This window comes from Podarcis bocagei, assembly GCF_964188305.1.
Source record: "Podarcis bocagei genome assembly, chromosome: 9".
Classification (NCBI taxonomy): domain Eukaryota; kingdom Metazoa; phylum Chordata; class Lepidosauria; order Squamata; family Lacertidae; genus Podarcis; species Podarcis bocagei.
In genome coordinates, this window is record NC_138134.1 from 59283932 (window position 1) to 59304321 (window position 20390).

The following is a 20390-nucleotide window of genomic DNA, read 5'->3' on the forward strand; positions in this document are numbered from 1 at the left end:
TGTGTAGCCTCATTATTACCAGAGAGAAGAATCTTGCAAAACAGCCTTCTGGCTAACTTGCTTAGATTTGGATAGTGTTGTTTCTGTGGTGCAGATGTGGAAAGAACTTTGGCCCTCTATATGATGTAGAATTACAACTCGCCGCTGTCCGTGCTTGCTGGGGTTGATGGGACTTATTGTTCAACAGCATCCGAAGAACCCACTCCTGCTTTGATGAGGTAAAATGAAAACCCAGGCAAGGGTGAACTTAGTTGGACACTGTGCAGAGAGAAGAACAGCACAATCGCTGTTTAATTCAGTGGTGCTTATTCTTAGCCCAAGTATGCAGTTGTAACCCCACTTAGCTGTGAGTAAGTCCTGTTGAATTCAATCGGGCTTCTGAGTAATAATAATAATAATAATAATTTTTTATTTATACCCCGCCCTCCCCAGCCAAGGCCGGGCTCAGAGCGGCTTACAAGCAATAATAAAAACAAGATGAGTGATTACAACTTAAAAACAAAAATAAAATACAACATTAAAATAATGGAACATTAAATATTAAAATGGAGCCTCATTGCAGGAGAAGGAAAAGAAAAAAGAAAAAGGGGGCGGAGGGAATCAAATTGGCTCCAATCCAAAGGCCAGGCGGAACAACTCTGTCTTACAGGCCCTGCGGAAAGAGATCAGATCCTGCAGGGCCCTGGTCTCATGAGACAGAGCGTTCCACCAAGTTGGGGCCAGTGCTGAAAAGGCCCTGGCTCTGGTTGAAGCCAATCTAACTTCCTTAGGGCCTGGGACCACTAGGGTGTTGTTATTTATGGACCTTGAGGCTCTCCGTGGGGCATACCAGGCGAGGCGGTCCCGTAGGTACGAGGGTCCTAGGCCGTGAAGGGCTTTAAAGGTCAAAAGCAGCACCTTAAATCTGACCCTGTACTCCACCGGGAGCCAGTGCAGCTTGAAAAGCACTGGATGAATATGCTCCCATGGCAGAGACCCTGTGAGGAGCCTCGCTGCAGCATTCTGTACCCGCTGGAGTTTCTGGGACAGCTTCAAGGGCAGCCCCGCGTAGAGCGAGTTACAGTAGTCAAGCCTGGAGATGACTGTCGCATGGATCACTGTGGCCAGGTCGGGGCGGGGAAAGGTAAGGGACCAACTGCTTGATGCGGCGAAGGTGGAAAAATGTCGCCTTGGCTGTTGCTGTGACTTGCGCCTCCATGGAAAGGGAGGCGTCAAGGATTACACCCAAACTCTTAACGGAAGGTAATGGCACTAATTGGGCCCCCGCAAGAGAAGGGAGTTGGTCCCTCATCCCCATGCTATCCCGACCTAGCCATAGGACCTCTGTCTTTGAAGGATTTAGTTTCAATCGGCTCCCACGAAACCATCCAGCCACAGCTTCCAAGCATCTGGTCAGTGTGTAAGGGGCCGAGTTGGTGTGGCCATCCATCAGTAGATAGAGCTGAGTGTCATCAGCATATTGATGACAGCCCAGCCCAAAGCTCCGGATAATCTGAGCAAGGGGGCGCATAAAGATGTTAAAAAGCATTGGGGAGAGAATTGCGCCCTGCGGCACTCCACACACCAAGGAGTGGCGTGACGACATTTCCCTCCCTAGTGCCACCCTCTGTCCCCGACCAGAGATAAAAGAGCACAACCAGTTACGGGCTATGCCCTGTATCCCCACGTCTGCAAGGCGATGGTCCAGAAGATCATGATCGACCATGTCAAAAGCTGCTGACAAATCTAAAAGGATCAGCAGTCCTGACCCGCCTCGATCCAGTTGTCTACGGATATCATCTGTTAGGGCAACCAGAGCCGTCTCCGTCCCAAAACCAGGACGGAAACCGGACTGAAATGGATCTAATGCCGATGTTTCCTCCAGAAACCTACCAAGCTGTTCAGCAACCGCTCTCTCAATTACCTTACCCAGGTATGGAAGATTTGAAACTGGGCGGTAATTGGATAGGTCTAAGGGATCTAATGAAGTTTTCTTTAGGAGTGGACGCACCACTGCTTCCTTCAGTTCCCCTGGGAATGTCCCCGTGTCAAGGGACAAATTGATAATTTCAACCAGGGGGGTCCGCGCAACATCTGGACACTCCCTAATCAGCCAAGACGGGCACGGATCAAGGAGGCAGGTGGTGGGCCTACCAACTTGGAGGAATCTATCCACATCAGTAGGGAGTATCCGATCGAAATGGTCCAACACTGGACCTGAAGTCAGTCGAGGGGCCTCCAGTTCAGTCACTGTATCTAAATTGGCAGGGAGGTCACGGCGGAGCAACAGGACTTTCTCCGCAAAAAAGCTCGCGAATGCCTCACAGCTGTGGGTCGAATTTGTGCTTAAATTTGGTTGTCCTCCTAAGGACGTTATTGACCTAATTATTCTAAAAAGTTGTGCCGGGCGAGAGCTAGCGGATGCAATGGAAGCTGCAAAGTAAGATTTCTTAGCAGCTTTCATAGCCATCTCATAGGCTTTCATAAGCGTCCTATAAGATGTTCTTGAGGCTCCGTCACGAGTCCGTCGCCATACTCGCTCTAGCCGTCTGAGATCCCGCTTCATTTTCCGGAGCTCCTCAGTAAACCAAGGGGCCCGGTTTCGACGGGGTCGCAGAGGGCGCTTAGGCGCGATCTCATCAATGGCTGCCAAGAGCCGGTTATTCCAGTCCTCAACAAGGTCATCTAATGAGTCGCCAGGAGGAGCAGGGTTCCGCAAGGCTTGTCGGAATCTATCAGGATCCATCAGTTTTCGCGGACGAGCCCAAATAGGTTCGCCACCCGAGCCGGGGAGGAGCGGGAAGTCAATCTTGGCTTTTAAAGCGTAGTGATCAGACCATGGCACTTTCACAGCGGGGAGCATGATCACATCTATGCCAGCCCCAAAGATCAGATCCAGCGTGTGGCCTGCTTGATGAGTGGGCAAGGGTAGGACTGCACTGCTATTATCTCTTTGCACTGTACTACCTATGTCCCAGGGAGAGAAGCGTGTGTCAAATTCCAGGAAAGGAAGGAAATGCTGCAAGTATCTGAGCATTGCACAAACATTTGAGACATCGTGACATTTCCCGCTAAAAGATGCTTAAAAAAACACAACACAACAGGTCCCTCCTTGTGAAGCTGGACCCTGTTACTCTAGCATACAGACATGATGTTCTCTTTTCTATTTATTAGAAATTTTACAAGAGATACAAAATGCATTAAATTGTTTCAGATACAGCCTTAAAAAGCCTTCCTTCGTATGGCCCTGTTCTCTACACCTACCCTGATTCCCAGCACTCACAGTATATTTTGAAATGTTCCTGTTGCTAACACAGAAGAATATTAAATAATAAAACACACAGAGAGAGAATAAAATGGGTTGCTTTACAGGTTTTTCTTAAAAAAACACTAGTACAATAGGCTGGTCCCCAGTTATCTTACTTTACAGTAATTAGAAGAGCGCTTTGAATGCTGTTGGCACTTATGCTCATTAACACACACATATAAAAAGGACATTTCACCAAAATATATTGGCAGTTGCATCTGCTTTTGCATGCTTCCATGGTGACTTTATGTCTTGAGCTTGGTTTCTAAAGAGCATGTGGAAGAGGCTTGGAATTATTGGCATTGTATGCTAAACACATGCCCTCCCATGCGCTGCTGCTGGTGTGCTTCCATAAGATTTGGCTGGTCACCATGGAAGACAAAAAGCTGGACTAGATGGCAGTTTTGTCTGATGCATTTTTCATGATCCAGCAAGTGAGAGAAATAACTTCCTAATGTGGTTTTCCCTGCTAGACCAAAGAGATTTCATTGCTGGGTGCACATTTCGACACACAAGTTCCATTTGAATTAGCCAATGTCTATGGAGATGAAGCTTTCCATTTGTGCTGCAGTGCACATGGGAACAAACATTCTCAAACACGGTCATGGGTCACTAACAAATCACAGAAGTCTGTGTGGGACCAGAAGTCCACTTATGCTAGAGTACATAGTGTAAATGGCTGAGAAAACAGTCCATACCAAATGTGTAAGGATGAACATCTTCATAGGTAACACAATGACCCATTGCTATGAGAAGATCCAAGACATTTAAGCTGAAAGTTCGTTCATCTGGTGCAGCAGGTGTGTGTGGGAATCACACCATGGAAGTGGAACCTTAGACATCAGCGTATGAGGATCAGCTTTTAGTGAATACGTATGATGGCTTTTAAAGAGGGTTAGACAAATTCAGGGAGCATAGGCCTTCAGTAGCCATTAGCCACAATACCTAAAAGCAGAATATCCATCTTTAAAGGTTGCATTCTTCTAGTTCTCAGATGCTGGGAACAAAGATTGGCATCTCCAACATGCCACCTTTGTAGGTTTTCTTTGGGCATCTGGATGGGCTTGATGGGTTTTTGCTTTTAACCAGTGCAGAAGTTCTTACAGTCACAATGACAGGTTTGATGGAGCATTAATTTGAACCAACCTGGGCCTTTGTGGCAGTTAAGATTTGCTGAAGAAATAGCTACGGCCTGAATGTGCCTGAGTCACGCTGGCGTGCTTGTCTCCTTATCTGCGACTACAAAAAGAAAAAGAAAAACCTGGTATTTATATAACAGACAGATGAGTTTATCAAATGGGATATTTTTTTTTCTTTATAATCTTCATTAAGGTGCTGCTCTTTTTGATTGTTCCCTAATCATGCAGCTTGGTAGGCCTGCACTAGCAGGTAACAGAAGTTAACTGGTGGCAGCGGTGCCCTCCTTCCTCAGTATAGCTATGCCCGGTCACCTCAGTGAGCGGGGCTAGATGCCCACACCCTAGTGTACACTTATAAACAAACCGTGGCTACAATTCAGCCTCTGGAGCAGGGATTCAGTTATTTCCTTCTTTATGGTTTTGTCCCCCTCCACCAATGAAGCTCGAGGGTGGAGGCTACCGAAGTCGTCTCAGATGCAGTGCAAAAGAGCAGCAAATGGAATGGAAAACTGGGTCTGTGTTGCACAGAAGCACCATGACTTCTGCACTGGCTTTTGGATAGGAAAATAGGAAGTTGCCTTACCCTGAATCAGAACATTGGCCCATCTAGCTAACTCAGCGTTGTCTAAACTTTATACTCTCTGAGAGTGGCTCTCCAGGGTCGCAGACTCACTCCTCTGTGTGGAGAGGCTGGGTACGAAATGATATTGTTTAGGTAAAAGCATGTGCTCTATATTTCTGAGCTACAGACCTAGACCTCCTTAGTTTATATATTTGTTTAAAGGCTAGGGATATCACTTTCTCTTTTTACATGCATAGTAAGGCCAGTGAGGAAATAAAGGGTTCGGCGTTACACATTTTCAGCATGAAATGTTTCCTTTTATCTTAAATGCACCAAGCGAAAGCTAAAACACTCATCTGAACTTGAGGGATAGGCACTTCCTTACCAGTTTCCATTGCAGTATTTTAATCCATTCATCTGCTTCTACTCCAGTCTTTGCATAAAGGTAATAGGTTCTCAGTGGGAATACTAAACTGTAAAAAGAAAAATTGTAAAAAGACTTTGTATCACAAGCATAAGCAGTACTAGCTGCAGCCAACACCCATACCCCATTTTACCAAAGAAGAATTGAAGCTAAAGTTTGGTTTTAGTTTTGGTTTGTTTTATTTAAAAAAAACAAAAATGATCCCACTTTTATTCCAAGTAAGAATTCAAAGCAGCTAACATTAAAAAACTGTAAAGAAGGGTCAAAACACCAAAGTAAAACACAGAGCCAGTGGCAAAATAAATAAAACCAGCTGAAAAAGACATTTTCCCTCTGTCACTTCATCAGCATACAGAATTAACTTAGGGTCTTCAGCAGCACTGCTGGCTTTGGCTACATACACAAAACCAGCTTAAAATGCTTTTCTCAATTTGGAACAAAGTTGGATTGCAGGAAAACATGTTAAAATGCAGTATATTTCCTAAGGGACTACAGGATAGATACAGATTCTGGATAATGTAGATTCAGTATACTACTTCCCAGACCCACAATGGGAACACACTGGATCCAGAGTAAACAGAGGGTGTGCACCAGGCATGGCCAAACTTGGCCCTCCAGCTGTTTTGGGACTACAGTTCCCATCATCCCTGACCACTGGTCCTGTTAGCTAGGGATGACGGGAGCTGTAATCCCAAAACATCTGGAGGGCCAAGTTTGGCCATGCCTGGTATACACATAGCCTTGAAGGAGAACTGGAGATTTAGAAATCTGTCCCTTTTTCATGTGTTAAATGCTGGAGGAGGGTATAATTGGTTAAAAAAAAATTAGAACATATTAAAGCATATATATTATTTATCAACAGAATTTTGTAAGCCAAGGTTCTGCATGCAGAAAACACAACAAATGTGGAACTCAAAGGCTGCCTTGGTTAAGAATAAGCTCATTCATAGACACAAAGGGAGTTGCCTTATACCGAGTGAGACCACTGGTCCATCTTGCTCAGCATTATCTGCACTGATTGATAATGGCAGCTCTCCAGGGCTTCAAGCAAGAGTCTTTTCCAGCCCTACCTGGAGATGCTCTCTGCTAGCAAAACAGATATTCTGCCACTGAGGGATGCCCATTCCCCCATGCTAAGCCACAGTAAGACAGAAAGCAAGAAGAATAAAGTCAAGGAAGGGGCAGCTGTAGTGTAAAGCTGTTGAGACACCAAGGAAAGCAGGAAAATCACTCCGTGGAGTTCAGAGAAGGGGCTTGTTGATAGGGCTGGTAAATTGAAAGAGTGCGCATTCACTGGGCTCCTGAGACGACAGACTAATAAATTTATTGTCTTCATTTGTGATGGTTCACGAGTATTCAGAGCCATTTGAAGTAATTTTACAAACACAGTAGTTTTTTCTAGGTCTCAACTTACCAAAAACAATTGACTTTGTCCTGTGAATAGTCAAACTGCACAGCTGAGCATTCTGTTAGGTCGAGCGCTCTGATTGGCTCTGTGGACTTAAAAGTAAGTTATCTTTGAAACAATCATTCTTCCCCCTCCCCCTGTAATGAGCAGAACCCCCAACTCCCCAAATAAAGATGCCGAGGAATAAGTGAGGCCCTGTCTGCACAAGCACTGTTACCTACATATGTACTGGCACCCACCTATATAATAAAGAAGCGATGCTTGCGTCATCCACCCACTCCGCATTTTGACTGAACTGACAAGCCAGAAATGACTAAGACTTCCACGGAGTAATGTGAAGCGTGTGGGAACCACTGGGAGCCATTAGCGGGAGGGCGTTTGCTTGGCAAAATTGCCTTTGGCCCACATGATTTGGAAGGATCTCAACACTCATGTCCATATGCAACAAACTCAAGGGATCAAAACATGGCCACCCAAGTGCAACTTGCCAACTCACCGTCTGGTCTTTGTAATATTTCAGCTCATTTCTATGCAATGTAAACCACCTGGTTTTCCAATTCTGAAAGAATAAAGAGGGTGATATTAGAGGAACTTAGGCATTTGAAAAAAATACAAGAATGAAAATGGCAACACAGGCATTGAAAATGAGCTCCCTTTCTTCTCTTCTGCTTCCGAACATGTACATAGTACTAACAACCATATACTTGTTGCTGTGCAGATCATGTGTATTATTTTATGATTATTACCAGGGCTTCTTTTCAGCCAGAACTCACTGGAACTCAGTTCCGGCACCTCTCAGGTGGGCTCCATTGCCATTTTAAGAGAACAAGAGATGTTCCTAGTGAATTCCAGCACCTCTTTTTCTAGAAGATAGCTATTTTTTAATTAATAAACTATTATTAAATTTGCATTGGCTTTCTACACAGAAGGAAAGGAGAGGCACACAAGTCACTGACATTTCTTACCTTAACTATTCTGCCTTGTTTCGTCAAATATCCTTCTTTTGTGCCTAACTGCAAGGAAAGAGGTAAAGGTTAACCAAAAGGATGGGGATGAAAGCAGGAAGAAGTACACATTAGCCTTGATCATGGTCATTACACAAGCTGGCGAAGCAAAACACAGCAGGAGCTTTTATGACCTCATAACTGTCTGTTCATTTTATCCTTAAAACTGGGTCACTGTGTTCTCTGCCAAAAGTATGGGCCCCTGTCTACACCTGAGGTAAACACACAAAATAATTCTGTTGGTTCTGATGAAATGACACCCTCTTGTATCACAGATTAAACCAGGCACTTGTCATAGTCTCTGAGGTATATGCTGTCAAAGGGCACAGAGGGTCAAATTTTAAATAAATCCTAGGGCAATTCAGCATTGTTTGACTTCCAACAATGTGTTTATTGTATATGTGCAGTAACGTGGCACTAAATGCTGAACTAGGCCTTGATAGCTAACAGCATGATGTGTCTCAGATGGTCAAAGACCATTAATGACACAGACAAGAAAGCAGAAGTGGTTTTTAAAACCCCCCAAAAAAACCCTTCCAGGCAATGACAGCCCTTGTTCTCTACAAGGACTATTATTATTATTATTATTATTATTATTATTATTATTTCACTTTCAATTGTTTCCCCTATAAAGCTTAAGGCAGCATACATGGTCCTTCTCCATTTTTTCCCTCACAACAACCGTGTGAAGTAGGTTACAATGATAGACTCTGGCTGAACCAAGGTCACCCAATGAGCTTCATGGCTAAGTGGGGATTTGAACACTGGTCCCACGAGTCCTAGTCTGACACTCTAACAACTCACCACAAATAGCCAAGCTCAAATAAAGAAATCATACTGTGCTTTTAGTAGGGTTGCCATATTTTGAAGAGCAACAAAAGAGGACACAGTTGCCAACTTCTACTTTTAACTTTGGATCGCTATGACAACTCTACCCATGAAAAGGAGGATGTGTCCTGGAAAAAGAGGTCATATGGCAACCCTACTATGCATTATTTATAATACCTCAAGGATCCTAGAATGAAATTATCAGCAGCCTGAGACTGGGATCACTTATTGAACGAATGACTGAGATAAGATTCGAACCAGGAACCCCTGACGCCGTTCACACACCCTAAGGGCCAATCTAGATGCAATGACAAAGATGCTGTTTGCAAATTGCAATCAGAGGAAAGGGAGGGAAGGTGACTAGATACAATCAGGACCCAGATTGCAGACCTGGAGGAAAACTATAAATCTCCCCCAAGCTGCTGCTGAACAGTGAGTAACACTTAAAAGCAGTGACTCACTGACGGCGCGTTGGGGACAAGGTCAGTTTCCGTCTTTCCGGTCTGCATTGCTGTGTGAACCCGCACAGATTCGTAAATGGAGGGCTCTTCCACCATCTTCGGATATGGGTTCTTCAATATAATCAGGGTACCTAAAAGAAAGTGAAAACTAAGTGACCTGTACAGAAAAGGAAAATGCAGCCACTACCGTGCAGGAAGCACTCAAAAAAAACCAAAATGGCAGATGAGCTGGCTGCAGATCAAGCAATAGTTCAAAAAAGCCACAGGATCAAGCCAATTGAGAGACCTAAATGAATCATATAGTTTAGTCCCTTACCCTTGACACAGGATATTTATTAGAGTACAGTAGGCACACAACTTACGTGGGGATCAGGGGGTTTGTGTGCAAAGGCAAAATTGAGCAGATTCAGGAAGACCCACAGAACCAGCCCTGTGTGACTAACCCTACCTTATTGGGCTCTGGGAAGGGAGTGCGAGGCCTCTGCAAAGCCTTCCAGAAACCTTGATGTGTGTCTCAGAAAGAGGTGGTTTCATAAGCTTGGTATCACAATGGAAAAGGACTACCTCCAGGTTGTCACAAGAAGAAGAAGAGGAGGAGGAGGAGGAGTTTGGATTTGATATCCCGCTTTATCACTACCCGAAGGAGTCTCAAGGCGGCTAACATTCTCCTTTCCCTTCCTCCCCCACAACAAACACTCTGTGAGGTGAGTGAGGTTGAGAGACTTCAAAGAAGTGTGACTAGCCCAAGGTCACCCAGCAGCTGCATGTGGAGGAGTGGAGACGCGAACCCGGTTCACCAGATTACAAGACTACCGCTCTTAAGCACTATACCATGCTGGCTCCTCACAACCATAGCAAGCTGTGGCACAACCAAAGACCTTAGCTCATGGGCAGATGAGGTCTATGTGTCCCAGCAAATCTTGGAGTGCCACACCCTGAGATTACGTGCCACTTCTTTGGTACCTCTTAAACCATTGTCCCCCTCAAGCAGACCTTCGGCTGGACCAGCCACTGACCTGCCAATGTGGTGCAATCTTCTGTCAGGCAGTTAAGTAGTGGAGAAAGTCTCTCAAGCACCTGGTGTGGCATGCTGGGGTGGGGCTAACTGACCGACAGTGCGCGCAACACCCAAAATGGATGCACAGACGGCACACATGGCGCACAATATGGACGCACAGACAGTACCGCCAGGCCTCAGCCACCCTACAGCTGGAGGGATGGAAGCGGGCGGACAGCGCAGAGCCTGCGGGCGCCCGAGACGCATGGCTCGGGTGTGTTGCAGGCCTCACGGTGAGTGCCGCCTACCATTTTGTCACACACCCCCTCAGGGTGACACCCGGGACAGACCGCACACCTCCTTCCTACGCCCCTGAGGCAGTTTCTCCACTTAGTCGCTGTTATAATGATAGGCAGCAGCCACATTACCCTGAGTGTGACCTGTGTCTCCTTCCCCGAGGCAACACAAGAGCTTTGCAGAATTTTAATTGGGCAAAGGAAGGTTTGAGATTTTTAATCTATTGAGCCGTTTTTAAAATCTCCCACGCTTTGTGGAATGTGGATCGCTTGCGTTATGATCTTGGGAATTATTTAGCTCAAGTGTCAACCTTCTGTTCCTGAGTATTGTTTCACAGACGCAAGCAAAGTGGAAGTGGTACTGTGAAGTTCAACGCCTGCTTTCCAGCTGGTGGCACTGTCCATTTTAGGCACATGAAAGGAGCTTCACAGAGCTAGCAGAATCTGATTAGGGAGCTGGTAAGCCACTGGGCAAGTCTATCATTCAACACTGGAGATCAGATTCACTGATCTCAGGCGGCATTAACTCCTTAACTGTTAATGGATCTAGCAGATGGCTGGGGAGTTGGTGGTGGGGCAAGGATGGAACAATTGTGTGCAAGGTTAATCAAAAAAGAATTAGGGTGTATAAGTGGGATAGGCATTTATTCTGTTGTATTTTTAACAGTTTACAATGGAGGGGAGGGATGAAGGATTTACATTGGGCAGGGAAGTATCATTTTTCTGTTTCTTTTTCTATATATACTTGTTTGCTTAATATACTGAAATGATTGTTCATTCTATTTATATTGTGGTGACCTATGGCTTTCAGCAATAAAGTTTTATTCAGTCATTCAAAAATAAACCAATTACTGTATAATCTAGATTTTAAAATCAAGCTGAAATCAACTGCTCCAAGATAAAATAAGATAGTTCTAAAAGGTCTAGGAGATTAAATGCATTTTCACCTGATGCTAAAAGCATCTTAATGCAAGCACAATACAAGTTTCATTGGGGAGGGCATTCTATAATCTGGGCACAATCAGCAAAAAGGCCCTCTGCTTAATAGTCATCCACTTCACCCCTTTAGGTAGGGGAAACTGGAGAAGGGCCTTCCATGAAGAACTTAATGTCCAGGCAAGTATAATAGGGGCTGGTGATCTCTCACCCACCCACAACGTGTTGTATCCAAAATAGTCCCAACTGCACAAAGACTTCCACTTGTGCAATTGAATTTACCCTCCCTCTCCTTTCCCTGCATAACCCCCAAATCTGCTTGAGATTTGGGGAAAATCCCAGAACAGATTTGGGGTTGGGTGGGGCAAGCAGAACTCCTTCTGTCAATAGGATGACTTTGATGGATACTATGCAAGTCTTTTATTTGACCATTGATACCCCATTTTCCATCCACGGAGCTCAAGGCTGTATCTACAAGATTCCCAGCTGGTCTCTCACCCAGATACTGCCCAGACGCACACCTACAAACAGCAAAGATAATGTTGCACAGATTTCTGGTCATGTTCTGAGTCTTTGGTTTTATTTCTGGAAGCAATAAACTTGGGAAGCTTTGGGAAAGGGACTTATATTTGTACTGTTGATTGTTCTTCCTCTCCAGCGAAGAAAAGGATAAATGACAGGAAGGTGAAATCACTCCTGACACATAGGACTTATGGTGGTCCAGACCATGCAAAGACAGGAAGAGACAGGGCTGAGTAGAGGACTGGAGTAGAATTAGGGCATGCTAAAGCAGGCCATTGGTTTGTATATGTCCCACATCCACCAACCTCTCACCAAGCAAAGGAATCCTCAGATGGATCTTTCTTTAAACCCCAAAATCTGAACAAAACTAATGTGGGCATGTAGGGAGCTGATTCAGAAAAGGATATCCCCTTCACAAAGGCCACAGGGGCAGGATTCTGTCAAAGTATGAATTAGAGCCCAGGACTGCTCATAGTCCTTGACCAGCTCTGCTTCTTTCAGGTTAGCTAGATATTTTAGTGCTCTTGAATTTCAGTCCCCATAAATCTTATTTGCTAGCTAATCAGTTGATAATTGGAGCCTTTATTTTCCTTCTGGACCAATACCAAGCACTGCAGGGGGGAGAGGACCTTGGTCACCTCTTGTGTTAAATAACAAACCTATTTAGGAGCTGTTTAACAACAGAGCTCAAGTTTCAGGGCACGGAGTCAGTCGGGGCCAAGTCAATGGGGGTTTAACACTCATGTCAGGAAATAGATATGACACTTCAAAGAGATTAAACCCTTTCTGGCCTGGAAATCAGTGGCTCTTTAAAACTGCACCAACACCAGACCCAGGGGCTACTCTTGGTTCTCTATTACCCCTTTCATCACTAATCTGATAAGATCTATTGAAATGTAAATATCAAGTAAGGAGGATAAATTCTTGATCCAAAAAGCAATACATACAACAATGCTTGTAAAAATAAATTAATAATAATAATAGTCAGACTAACTGTTGCATCAGGAATCTACTGGCAGCACAATCCTATACATTGTGAAGTGAACCCCATAAGAAAACCCCATTGATAGGAATGGAAACAAACCCCATTGATGTCAATGAGATTTGTTCCCAGGCAAATGTGCATAGGGTTGCAGCCTTCAGAAAACAATAAGTTTTCGGATAACACAGAGTTGGGTTCAATGGGAAGAGCTGCCCTCTGGCTGAAGGAGTCTTTCCCTCGGAGGAACCTTTGGGTCCAACCCATAGAAGCCAAGAGATGCCAGGGCCTGGGGGGCAGCCTTAACAAAGCACCTGCATGCTGTCATGAGGGAGTGTCTTCATCTGCTGAATGCCCTATAGGGCATGTATTTTTCCATAGCCAGCAGTTTTAAAGTCCCTCTTGTGGACTAGGCTGAGAGGGTTTAACTTCCCCACCCACTGCAGTGCTTTGTCTACTATTTTATTGTTTCATATCACTTCATTTCATTTTTGATGCCACCACCGAATCGGTAGGATCTTGGGGTGCCAGAAAAAATGAATGCTTGACCTGGTTGGACTGCAACTCCCATCAGCCTCAGCTAGAGCAGAGATGGAAAGGGATGGTGGGCATTGCAGTCCAAAATACCTGTTGGCTATACCCTGATATACAACATATTGTGCTTCTGCACAATTGGTGGATTCTGTCATATCCTAAAAGAGGGAAGAAGAACAGAACTAATAAAACAAAGGAATATCCAGGTGTATAAAGAGATACTCAGCTCCTACTCAGAATTGAACTCTTGAAATTAATGGACATGAGTAACAGAAGTCTATTCATTTACATAGATCTACTCTTAACTTAGGTCAGACACAACCCAGGTTAACAAATATAATCTAAAATATTTTTAACAGCTAGATGGATACATAAGCAAATGCAAGTTACCTGTCTCGCTGCCAATTAAAGGCTGATTTGCAAAGTGCATGATCAGATCTCTCAAGCTTAGAAACTCGTTAAAACCAAACTTGTATGAAGACCCAGTGTACTCCACGTGAAAATGTTTCACAGAATCCCTTGCTCTGAAACAAAAATAAGGCTGTTGAAACATGAAATATGCATTCTTCTTAGCTCAGGAAGGATAGTAAATTTTATGGAGATATCAAGACACCAGGTGAGCCATCAGAGAAGACAACCCTTTGTACGCATAAGCGGCTTGTTCCTAGTCTGTCCTTACAGCCTCCCTCCATCTGCCCATTGCATCCCACCAATCACAAGAGTTAGTTGCCCATTTTCAGCAAGTCCAGTTTCATTTTCTGTTGTCCCATTATTGCTGTTCCCATGGCATACAGAGCAACCACAGTGGAAAGTAGATGGGGGCTAGATGGGGTAGATAGAAGCGATAGGTGGGAAGGCAGACAGGTAGGTAGGTAGATGGATGATATCAATATCACACCAGGCTCTCAAAGCTAGCCAGCTCAACATTGAGCATTCAATGATGGTGTCAGGCAGATCTCATTTGGGAGTATATTGAATAGTCACATCCCATTACAGTAAAGGCCCTCTCTGTCGTAACCCAGACACCAAATATACGATAGAGATGGGACATCATCATCATATTAACAACAACAACAACAAATAAATTTCTTATACCCTTCCCATCTGACTGGGTTGCCCCAGCCACTCTTGGCAGCTTCCAACAAAAATACAGGAAAAACAGGAGGAGGAGGAGGAGGAGGAGGTGGAAAGGAAGGTCACAACTGTTGATCTCAACAGTATGGGATGACGTAAGGGATAGTGATGATACTGTACCTTACTGAGAGAGAGTAAAGATCAGCCTTGCCATCGCTCTTCCTTAGGAGGTAGCTTCCATCACTGCCATTGGAAAGAAGAAGTGCCTCTGCTGCATGACGAGTAAGACTGTCATGGTACCACCTAACAAAACATCAAAGTTCAGCATCCATTAGCTACTGTATTGTTAGCTGTAGTGGTGGTGGGGGGGAGAGACTTTTCTGTTATGAAAATCTCATAAGATCAAATTTTCACGGGGTAGCTGTGTTACTCTGTTACAGCAAACAGCAGCAACAGAGACTTGAGGAAGATTATTATTATTTATTATGCCATAGGTTTTCATGAGCCAGTGCCCACATCATCAGGCATGGAATGTGATCTGAGATGATAGATAGATAGATAGATAGATAGATAGATAGATAGATAGATAGACAGAGGAGAACAGGATCTGACTGGACTGAATCCTGAACTTCACCAACTCTCTCTCTCTCTTACACACACACACACACCGTGGTGACTTGGCATCACCATAACATCTAAAGAACTTAAAAAGAAAGCATTGGGATCACATTCTAAGTGCATTCCTAATTGCTTTTTCCTTTCCTTTGTATGGGCAGCTTGTGAGCTGTGTCTGCAGTGGAAGATTCTGCCCCCCTTTGTAGTCTCTGCTGCCCTTCATTCCAACCCTCCCCCCCAAAAAAAATTATAGGCAAGCATTGGAACAACTGGAATCTCTCGCTGCTTGGAGAGTGGGCTGTTGTGTAGAAATGTCTACCATATAGACTCTACTGAGCAACTACACAAAGAACATCTAAGGATCACTTTAAAAGAGAAACCTGCCAACCACTCCACATATCTACCTGGGTGCATCTTCCACCCACCCACCATAAAATCTATCGTCTACAGCCAACAAGCCCTACAGTACGACGACATCTGTGTGGCTGACCATCCAACAGAGACTTCCAACTTAATGATTTATACCAGGGATTTCTTAAACTACAAAACCTGCCCCAGTGAAGTGGAGAAGCTAATCAACAAACCCAGACTGGTACCCAGGAATACCAATACTCCCCATGAGCACCAAGAAAATTTATACAAAATAATACACTTTTCCTGACACAGAATTTTGAATGTCTGAACGCCCTTTTTTGCAGGCAGTGGAGGAGTAAGAGATTAGATATAAAGATACACACAGAGACTTTATGATATCCGTACCCAATATCGTTCTGTTCACCCCACCACCACCCCATTGGTATGCTTTTCCATGTGCAAAGTTCACTGTCATTCTTATGTTGTTTATTTTAACAGGTGGGTTAGGCTGAAAGAAAGGAATCTGCCAAGCATAGTGTTAAGAATTTGTTCAAGGCATTTTGCTGCCTGACGCACATCCTACTAGTTGCCCCCCCCACCCCCACCCATAGCTGTCAACTTTTTCCTTTTCTTGCGAGGAATCCTATTTGTAATAAGGGAATTTCCCTTTAAAAAAGGGAAAAGTTGACAGCTATGTCCCCACCCCAAGGCAAGCTGTGTGATACCCAAGACTGGCCAAGTAATTTTGGCACCCGAGACAGAAAACCCTACAAGCAACTCTGCACCCCACCTCTCTTCCTGGCTGTAAAATGACAACAAATACCTAACAACCTACTACCTTTTCAAGACACCCTAAATCAGCTGCCTGGTGCAGTCACCTTTCTCTCTGCAACGTTTGGGCCGCTCCTGATTTTACTTATTCATATATTTTCTTATCTACCCAGTAACTCCAAGGCAGGTTACAGCAATGGAAGAAACAGTTATAAAAAAGAGATAAAACTGTTATAATGATAAAAACCAGTATGGTATGGTGATTAGAGTGTTGGCCTAAGACCGGGGAGGTCAGAGTCCAACTCCCCATTTGGCTGTGAAGCTTGCTGGGTGACCTTGGGTCAGTGACAGCCATTCAGCCCTCCTTCCCGCCCTCCCTCCCAGAGTTGTTGTGAAGATAAAATGGAGAGGAGCAGAACCACGTATGCAACCTTGAACTCCTTGAAGGAATGGTAGGATACAGCCACAAAAATAAATAAATAAATAATAAGCAGGGCTTTTTTCCAGCCAGAACTGACTGGACCTCAGGTGAGTTCTGGCACCTCTCTCTCAGGTGGGTGCCATTGTCATTATAAGAGAAAAAGGGAGGCGTTCATAGTGAGTTTCAGCACCTCTTTTTCTACAAAAATAGCATCGTTGTTGTTGTTTAGTCGTTTAGTCGTGTCCGACTCTTCGTGACCCCATGGACCAGAGCACACCAGGCACTTCTGTCTTCCCCTGCCTCCCGCAGTTTGGTCAAACTCATGCTGGTAGCTTCGAGAACACTGTCCAACCATCTCGTCCTCTGTCGTCCCCTTCTCCTTGTGCCCTCCATCTTTCCCAACATCAGGGTCTTTTCCAGGGAGTCTTCTCTTCTCATGAGGTGGCCAAAGTATTGGAGCCTCAGCTTCACAATCTGTCCTTCCAGTGAGCACTCAGGGATGATTTCCTTAAGAATGGATAGGTTAGATCTTCTTGCAGTCCATGGGACTCTCAAGAGTCTCCTCCAGCACCATAATTCAAAAGCATCAATTCTTCGGCGATCAGCCTTCTTTATGGTCCAGCTCTCACGAGCACTAGTAATAAGTAAATTTGTTCCAAACGGAACCAAATAGTGTAAACTTGGCAAAAGAGGTGGGATGAACGAAACAAAAATGCTTTACCTGTCAAAGGTCAGGTTAAAGTGCCTTCTGTGCGTCCATGTGTAAACCAGTGGTTTCAACTGCACAAGACATTCTTGAACCGTCTTGGCGAGTTTCTAAATCTGCATTTCCTGAAGTCTTATTTTCCAGGAAGCCATCTTATTGTTACACTTCCCCTTTTGGACAGATGAAGCATGCCAGAAATGCTGCTGTGCTGAGCTACATATATACTTCACACACCCCTCTGCACGCAGCCAACCTCAATAATCTACTACATATTACACGCAGTAGGTATTTAGTGACCCAATCTAGGCAGTAAAATGCAAGATGTTTTAGATATAAAACCAGTGTAATTGAGCTGTAGAAACAGAAGGAAGGACCAAAGATGCAGTAGCGTTCATAAATATCAATCTTTTGCACAGGGCATTAGCAATCTGAGGGTCACATATTATTATTATTAACTGTTGTTGTTATTATTATTATTATTATTATTATTATTATTATTATTATTAAAGGAAGAACTTTACAAACATTGGTATTTTATATAGATACATAATATGTGGCCATTGTCCTGTGAAATCTCAGAAGTCGAAGAGGGCCAAGTAGAGTTCCTTACCATTATATATGGTAATGGCCATGACTTTATCTCAATTCACACCATAGCCCAGCCTTTTTCAACCTGGTGCCCCTGAAACCAGCCCCACCCAGCTCCCATTTTTGCCTCATTAACCCAATTCAATATCCCATAATGTAACGGACTAGGGAGCAAAACCCTCCACACTAATAATCCTGGCCATTTAAAAAAGCCAAAATGAGGCTACATGCATTTGTGAAATATGCTGTTATTTTTATTAGTCACTTTTGTACTCTGCTTCTTCAAGACTCTGGAAGATGAGGATTCAAATCGCAAATCAGCCATGAAGCTTGCTGGGTGGACTTGGGCCAATCACTCAGCTCAAACGACCTCACAGGGTGCTTGTGAGGATTAAATGGAGTGGGCTGGGTTGGGGAAACCATGTATGCCAACCTGAGCTCCTTGGAGGAAAGCTAATAATAAACACAAAGACTGAGGCAGCTCACAACATAAAAAAAAAAATCACAAGCTATTGTGCTATCAATAAGGTAACACAATTTAGTGTTGTGTTGTCAGAAGAAATGTGCTCATCAAGGGTTGTGGTGTCATGGTAAGGAGACATAATCTACATGTGGAAGGGTCTAGGCTGACTCCAGCTAAGACTGGGAAGGCATGTCTGAAACCCAGAGGAGTCGCTGCCTGTCAGTCTACACCAACCTTCACCAACCAGATGTTTTGGACTACAAGTCCATTCAGTTCTAGCCAGCACAGATGTTGGTGGAGACTGGGGCTGATGGAGGTTGTCCAAAACATATAGTGGCAGGGCTGGCTGCTGGCCTTGCCAAAGAAAAAGGATTCCAGGTTCCTGGATCGTGGAAGTGAAAGAAGCAAAGGCATATGGACTTGTCCTATCTTAATTGGAATTTGGGCTACTGGGCTAAGCTACTGGGATAAGCTCAATACACAGAACCCTAAATAAGACAACTGAATGGTAGTTATTGGTCTGATGTGAACGATTATTGGACTAAGGGAAGGGGGAGGTTTTGTTTATTTTTATATGTTCATTAGTGGGCCTGACTATTGCTTTGTTTATTATTAGAGTACAGTGGTACCTTGGTTTGCATATGTCTTGGTTTGCATACGTTTTGGATTACAAACACGGTAAACCTGGAAGTGTGTGTCCCGGTTTGCAACCTTTTTTTGGATTACGACCTTCTTTTTTGGATTACGAACCAAAAATTTTTGGAGGCCCCATTGGCGAAAGCACACCTTGGGTTATAACCTGCTTTGGTTTACAAACGGACCTCCGGAATGGATTATGGTTGTAAACCAAGGGTATCACTGTATGCTTTATTCAATGGATGTTATATGAAATCTTAATGTATTATATGATTCCACCACACCCACCCTTTTCCTGTTATGGTAATATGTATTGTATATATATTTTCTCTGTAAGTCACATGGAGACCTTTGGGGGTCTAATAAATCTAATAAACAAAATGAAAATGCTAAGATTAGAAGCTACTCCGACAAGCACCTACACAGACCCCGTAGAAAGAAAATACACTGGAACCTCGGTTTTCGAACGGAATCAGTTCCTGAAAACCATTCTACTTCCGAAACGTGTGAAAACCGAAAATTGAAAGCAGAAGCCTCAGTACAATAGGAAAACTAAAAATGGGAGCCGTGTGGCACATTCGGCTTCTGAAAATCGTTCAAAAACCGAAACAGTTTTTTGGTGTTCTAAAGCCAAAACGTTAGACTACGGAGGCGCAGGGGTATATAAAGTGGGGGGGCGGAGGGGGTGTGCCACCCCAGGTGCCACCTGGGGGGGGGTGACAAGACGGCCCCTGCCTCTCCCAAGGGCGCATGCAGTCAGTATGGGTGCCGCTCGCGCGCTGTCCACATGGGCGACCATACAGGCTGCCATACATGTGCACTCCGTACAGGATGCCATACATGTACATGCCCATGTGGCATCCCTTAAGGTTGCCGTGCAAGTGGCAGCCTGTACAGACAGTGCACAAGAGTGGCATCCCATATGGAGTGTGCAGGCTGCCGCGCATGCGCACTCCGTACGGGATGCTGCGTGTGTGCAGTCAGTACAGATGTTGCGCATGTGCCACCAGGCGGTTCGCCCCGCCCCCGGTGCCGGAGAGGGTTCCTCCGCCACTGCAGAGACGTTCGAAAACCGAGGTTCCACTGTAATAATATAATCATTTTATTTGTACCCCACCCATCTGACTGGGTTATCCCAGCCATTCTTGGCAGCTTCCAGCATATACAAAAACATAATGAAACATTAAACATGAAAAACTTCCCGATACAGGACTGCCTTCAGATGTCTTCTAAAGGTTGTATATTTACTTATAGTTACTTATCTCCTTGGTTTGGAGATCACAGGGCCATCCTTAACACATGTTGTGAGCTAGTTAATAAATTTCCAGAATGAGAAGCAGTCAAAGGGCAGTTCTGAGATGATCTGATAACAGGATTAGGAAGATC

General features: G+C 44.4%; 1 protein-coding gene across 2 annotated transcripts in view; it reads right to left on the reverse strand.

Moving 5' to 3' along the window:
• Positions 1 to 3128: 3128 nt before the first annotated feature.
• DAPP1 (dual adaptor of phosphotyrosine and 3-phosphoinositides 1) overlaps positions 3129 to 20390 on the reverse strand; it is a 29233-nt gene continuing 11971 nt past the window's right edge. The window contains exons 2-9 of one of the 2 annotated variants that reach the window (XM_081209385.1): positions 14631 to 14753; positions 13767 to 13900; positions 9113 to 9243; positions 7785 to 7832; positions 7316 to 7378; positions 6826 to 6902; positions 5373 to 5460; positions 3129 to 4525 (exon numbers count right to left, since the gene is read on the reverse strand). In XM_081209385.1, coding sequence (XP_081065511.1) covers positions 4472 to 4525; positions 5373 to 5460; positions 6826 to 6902; positions 7316 to 7378; positions 7785 to 7832; positions 9113 to 9243; positions 13767 to 13900; positions 14631 to 14753 — 718 coding nt within the window. In that variant the 3' untranslated portion in view covers positions 3129 to 4471. Of the gene's footprint in view, positions 4526 to 5372; positions 5461 to 6825; positions 6912 to 7315; positions 7379 to 7784; positions 7833 to 9112; positions 9244 to 13766; positions 13901 to 14630; positions 14754 to 20390 lie in introns of both variants that reach the window. The other variant, XM_081209384.1, reaches the window with a different exon arrangement.